The sequence below is a fragment of the Hyalella azteca genome, unplaced genomic scaffold (genome assembly GCF_000764305.2).
Source record: "Hyalella azteca isolate HAZT.00-mixed unplaced genomic scaffold, Hazt_2.0.2 contig1311, whole genome shotgun sequence".
Taxonomy (NCBI): Eukaryota; Metazoa; Arthropoda; class Malacostraca; order Amphipoda; family Hyalellidae; genus Hyalella; species Hyalella azteca.
This window is the reverse complement of record NW_025931632.1, coordinates 62,490-68,233: the sequence shown is the minus strand read 5'-3', so window position 1 is coordinate 68,233 and position 5,744 is coordinate 62,490. Positions and strand designations below refer to the sequence as shown.

At 40.0% G+C, this 5,744-nt stretch overlaps 1 protein-coding gene across 1 annotated transcript; it reads left to right on the top strand.

The window, feature by feature from the left end:
• Positions 1-220: 220 nt before the first annotated feature.
• On the top strand, positions 221-2,706 carry LOC108677140 (neuropeptide CCHamide-1 receptor). The gene is made up of 3 exons (XM_018165297.2): positions 221-395; positions 956-1,230; positions 1,553-2,706. Exons 1-3 carry the CDS (start codon positions 221-223, stop codon positions 2,375-2,377), a joined length of 1,275 nt encoding a protein of 424 aa, XP_018020786.1. The 3' UTR covers positions 2,378-2,706.
• Positions 2,707-5,744: the final 3,038 nt, after the last annotated feature.

Genomic DNA, 5,744 nt, shown 5'->3' with positions numbered 1-5,744 from the left:
TCTAGGTAATTCTCTTAATTAATTTTCTCTCCCTGAACGTACTGAGTACTGAATGTCGAAGCCTCCCTTCGTCGTTGCAGGCTGAGGAATTTGAGGAATTTTCTAGTCAGCAATTAGTAGGCGCTGAACAGCCAGCCTGCCTGACAAGTAGGAAAAACGTTGCGCCATGCGAACGCACATGTGTGTGTAGGCTGTAGAGTACCGTTTCTCACGACACAACATGTCACTGCAAGAGCCCCCAACAACCCACCGGCTGGTCGTAAACCAATCGGACAAACACTATAGTGACTACGACATCTACGACGACTTCGGCCTGGACGAACCGTACCACCATCGTCCTGAGGCCTTCCTCGTCCCCATCATATTTGGTATCATCTTCGTCGTCGGAATCATTGGTGAGTCACGTCTGAAATTATAAGCAACAACTGTTCTCCACATTTCTCTAAACTTCGTTCGAGAAAAATTATCTCCGTTGGCAGTTTCGTTGGTGAAGATCTCTCGATACACATGACTCCATCCCTGAAGTAAATATTATATTGAAAAAATGTTAGAATTAGTGTCCACTCAATATCGGCTTTTCGGTGTGTGGCTTTTGACATTAACACCGAAGTAATTACCTATAATACAGATTTTAATTGTATCAGAGAAATGAAAAAATTAAACCTCTGTTTAAATATATCAATGGTGGGTTGAGTAAACTGTTTACAAAAAATATGTCTTAGTGGTTTGATTGTCAAGAATATTTTCAATTTGTATCGCTTAATCGCAAAATGGAATTGACAACGATCGCGGGCATTTTTTTCATCCCTTTAATATTATTTCTCACTGAACGTAGCGAGTGGTTTTAAACAATTTTTCGTCTAAGTATTTATGTGAGGACAGTACATGCAATGTGAGGCAGTAGGTTGTATCATAATTATAGCAAAATAATACAAACGGATGTTTTTATTAACAGGCAACGTAACGCTAGTGATCATGTTCACTCGCAACAAAAGTCTACGGAGCGTACCCAACACGTACATCATCTCGTTGGCCCTGGGCGACCTTCTTGTGCTGCTCTTCACTGTTCCCTTCGTCTCGTTCATCTACGTGCTGGATTCTTGGCCATTTGGCACCGTCATCTGCAAGTTCAGCGAGTTCGTACGTGAGGTGTCGGTGGGGGTGACCGTCTTCACCCTCACGGCTCTCAGCGCCGACAGATACATGGCCATCGTCTCGCCGCTGCCGAAGGTATGGAATGGCATTGTGCTGATTTCGGGCATTTTAAACCCTTGGATAGATCAATGTTAGTGCTTTCATTCTCTCAGATATTTTGGGTTATAGTAGAACATCAAGCGCACTAAAATACTGAGAACAGTGTTTCGCTAATCTCTACAATTTTCAACGTTCGAGATCATTCATGACTTTCAACCAACTTTTCCATCAGAGTAAAGCATTGGCAGATATTTTTTATAATCCCTGAGCAGATTTTGAAAACACTGACTTCAAGAAGTGACCTAACGACTAGCATGACTTCTCATTTTCACATTATTATGGAGTTTATTCATTCCAGTCAGGAAGTCGCGTGACGGTGTGGACTGCCTTCAGCATCTGGGTCCTGGCAGTGCTGCTGGCAACTCCAGTGGCAGTTTTTTCCAATGTTGACGTCTTCCCCAAGTACCCTCCGTACCTAAACGAAACTTTCATGGTGTGCTCCCCCTACCCCATTTCAATGGGTTACCTTTTCCCGAAAGTTAACGTCATTACTAAACTGCTTGTATATTACGCTCTGCCGCTCTCCGCCATCGCCACGTTTTACCTGCTCATGTCACGACACCTCATCAAGTCGGCCCACAGTATGCCTGGTAAAGGCATTCAAAAGCAAATGCAAACGCGACGTAAAGTGGCGAAGGTCGTCTTGTGTTTTGTATTTATTTTTGCTATCTGCTTTCTCCCTATTCACATCTTCTTAGTTTGGTTCTACTTCAACCCAGACTCTTTGAACGATTATAATACTTTTTGGCATGTTTTCCGGATCGTTGGTTTTTGTTTGTCTTTCATAAACTCATGCATTAATCCGCTCGCTTTATATTTTGTGAGCGGCACCTTCCGTTTATACTACAACGAATACCTCTTTTGCTGCTGCATTCACGAAAATCAGCTCTCGGGTAGAGTTGTGTCTCAGAGGATTGAAGGATCACGTGGCAACCACACCAACCCGAGAGCATCCATCACGCTGATGGTGACGCCTCTCGTTCGTCAACCTTCTAACTCGACGATCGCGACCATCTTGCCGCGCGGCAACTCCAGTGAAGTTCTTCTCATGAAGTCCAACAAACATGCGATGTTGGACGCTCGAGACTTTAGAAGCCTTGGTGGCAGAGATTCAATTTCCTGACCTCGTAACTTCAGAAGGAGCGACTGTCATAACACTTCGTTCCAATGTTCAAACAACGCAGAAGTCAGTGCCTACTACGTGAAACAAGATGAGGCCATCCCAGCCATGATGACATGTGAGCCTCACTCGAGGTCTCCAGAAGGCCAGGTCTACTTCAACTGTGACTTGAAAAGTCCACGCATGGGAGTTCAGAAATTCAAGTTCAATAAATCATCAAATTCTCGACGCTCGTTAGTGTTAGGAAGAAAACCGCCCATTGCTGAGTGCAAGTCTGAGAGAAGCTCACTGTCGGACGCCAATGCAAGTCCTTATGACTAAAATGGTATCATAACTGTACATTTTAAATCTAAATTATTTAATGGATTTAATGGTAATAAATATAGTGTAATTAAATTTTAAAATCAATTGTTTTAATTTAGTTACGATTCATTTTTTGGCGAATTGTGCTTTCGTTCAGCATTGTCCAGTGATATTTGTTTCAGCATTGGCTGGACTAACTCCTGCCTCTATATACAATTGTCCATTGACATTGAAATTGCTCATGAATAAAAATGTGAATGAGATTAAAAACTTTTGTAAAGGTTCGTTTAAAATTCCGATCGTATCGATTGAAAATATGCTCTTTTAAGAGATGTGGATTCGTATGTATTTGGATCAACTCTCAATGCAGTCAGATTGTTTTTTAATGCAGTCATAAATTCTGAAACACTTTATTTAAATATAATATAAGTTCGTCCATCATTCTTGAACAATGTTATTTGCTGCAATACCTGGATTCTCGTTTGATGTGTTAACATGAATGTCCAGCACAATTTCCTAGCACACTAGGAAATTATGCTATTATTATCATCAACTTGAGTGATTCAAGTGTCAACCATACTAAACCGTACAATATATTATTTCTTCATACTCATATGTAGTTGGCATATCTCTGAAAGACTTGTCTAGTTCGTATTAATATAGATCGGTATTAAAAACCTGCAAAGATATCTTTATTCGCTATCTAAGATTGCAAAAACTAACGCGGGATCGTAGAATTTCAAGCGGTTCCAAAATTTTATTATTTTTCTTTTACACGAGCCAGCTAGAATAAATAACATTTGCTTAACATTGTGCAATTTAAAATACATTTACCATCACTCGGGTCGAAGTGATGAGTTTTTTGGAAAATGATAGTGCAAAAAGTTTGAGCTATTTTAAATATCCAACACATATTAAAGTGGATGTTCTTGTGAACGACTATATTATAAGCACATTATTGCTTCATTTAATGACATTGCAATTTCGCACTAATGCTTACTGCTATGATGGTGAAATTGTTATCTGTACTGTCGCTGTAGCATTGTTGTCATGTGAGCTGTCATTGTAAAATTACTGTTCCGTGAATTGTAACGAGGCATTGCCAATGTAATATTTACAGCAACGTAGCTTTCAGTGCGAATTATTATTTGCACGCAGTCAAGGGAATGAGACTGATTTTTGCAAAGTCATTCAAACACCGTTACAGTGTTCATTGTCATGGGAATGCAATTCTTTGCATTTTCATAGAATGTCATTTCATGTATTGTCATGGGTATATGCCGTTTCCATCGTTGTAGCATTTACTTGCGTAAGCATAGGAATACATTTTCTCCCGTTTTAATATAGAAAGTTTTTCGGTGCATAGTAATGTGGGTTTTTGGCGGCTACGTAAACGCTGCCACGCTTCATTTTCCATTCCCGTCACGGAACTTGTATGTTAGGCATCACTCAGGCTGTCGCATCATTAACTGGGCCTCAAGGTCTCTGGCGTATGAAAGAAGAACAAGGTTACGATGCTCAGTATTATTTTATCAATCTTGTCCAGCAGTATGAATATAAAAATCAACCTGAAATTTGTACTACTGGCACGGGCTGAGGCTCTTGGGGTTGTAATCATTGGATAAAAGACGTGAAAGGTATATTATAGGCAGGTACCAACGCATGCCGCTAACTTGGAAAGTGCCTTCTTCACGATTGTTGCTATGTGAGTGAAAGGAGGTGGAAAAAACCCAATTCAAAGGTCAAAATCGAGAGGGATCTCATTCTTTGGCGGAACCAAAGCTGTTCGATGTCTTGCAGGGTGTTAAACGCTTGACATGGAGCTGATTGAGGGTAGAATTTATTTCAGATACATGAGAAGCTTCAAGATTCAACAGCTTCAATTGAGACGACAGTGGTATGTTATTTAGCATAATCTCATATAGTCTGTATCTACATCACTATTGTCAGCAAGAGGCCAACAGCTTCTTGCATCAGCTAGCCAGAAGCAAGATGGTGTTGCACCATCAGCTTGCTAAAATGGGCAGCTAGTTACGTTTTGCGTTACATGCAGTTGGCCACGGTTGCGAGAACGAGCCGCTAGTTGAGTGCTCCGAGACAACGGACGACAAAGACGGTGCATCAGCGTGACCATGGATGTAAAGTCTAAAACTTCACACAGGGGCAAAGAGTGGAAACGATTCGGAAAGTTGTCTGCATAGTTTGCTCGAATTAAAGTGAACGCTAAATGGGCGCACCAAATAAGACATGGCCAGTAACATGAGTTTCAGTGCATCCGCGTTCATAACAGCGTCTCTGCTCCCTTGTGTAATAGAAGCTTTTAATTTAATTACACGAGAATTTAAGGATTTTAGAGTATTAAACCAGACTATAAATTTTTCAATTGTGCAATTAAGCCGACGATATGTATGTCAGGTTTGAATAAACTTCAATATGAAGGTTTCTTCCCATTTCCATAGGTAAATAAAGTAATCTAGATTAGTCAAGCCAGCGATGGCTTATCCACGTGATTTCGTTGCCACTGAATATGTATATTTGTGTAAATACAGCACATAGTCAGTGTGCTCTTGCAAATTTTACTGTTCTACTGACAATATATTAATCTATAAGGTCAATAATGGTGATATGAAATTGTAGTTATACTGGCATTATAAGGTTTATTTTATTCGTTAAATGGTACTGATCATGATTGAAGGCAGAAGTTTCTGCGTCCTCAAATTGTAATCTTTTCCTGTTGTCATTAGGCAATCTTCTATTGTTTCCGCGCTAAAATACTTCAGTACGAGCCGAAATAAAGCTTTCTTCCATCCTATTGTGTTTCATTCTAATATTAAAAATAATGAAAGTGAAATGGCGGGGCTTCGCTATTTATTTAAGGTTAACAAAAACTGTTCCTTTACTGCCTGTTGGTGGAAACATAATTACTTTATTGATTTTAGAAAAATTGCTTGCGCGTTACAGGCTTGAAAGTGTAAAATGCAAGTAGTGTCCACAATGTTTCTTGTATGGGTATTACCTAGCTCTTGAATTTCATTTTGCGATGAAATCATAACGAATCGCAAACTGG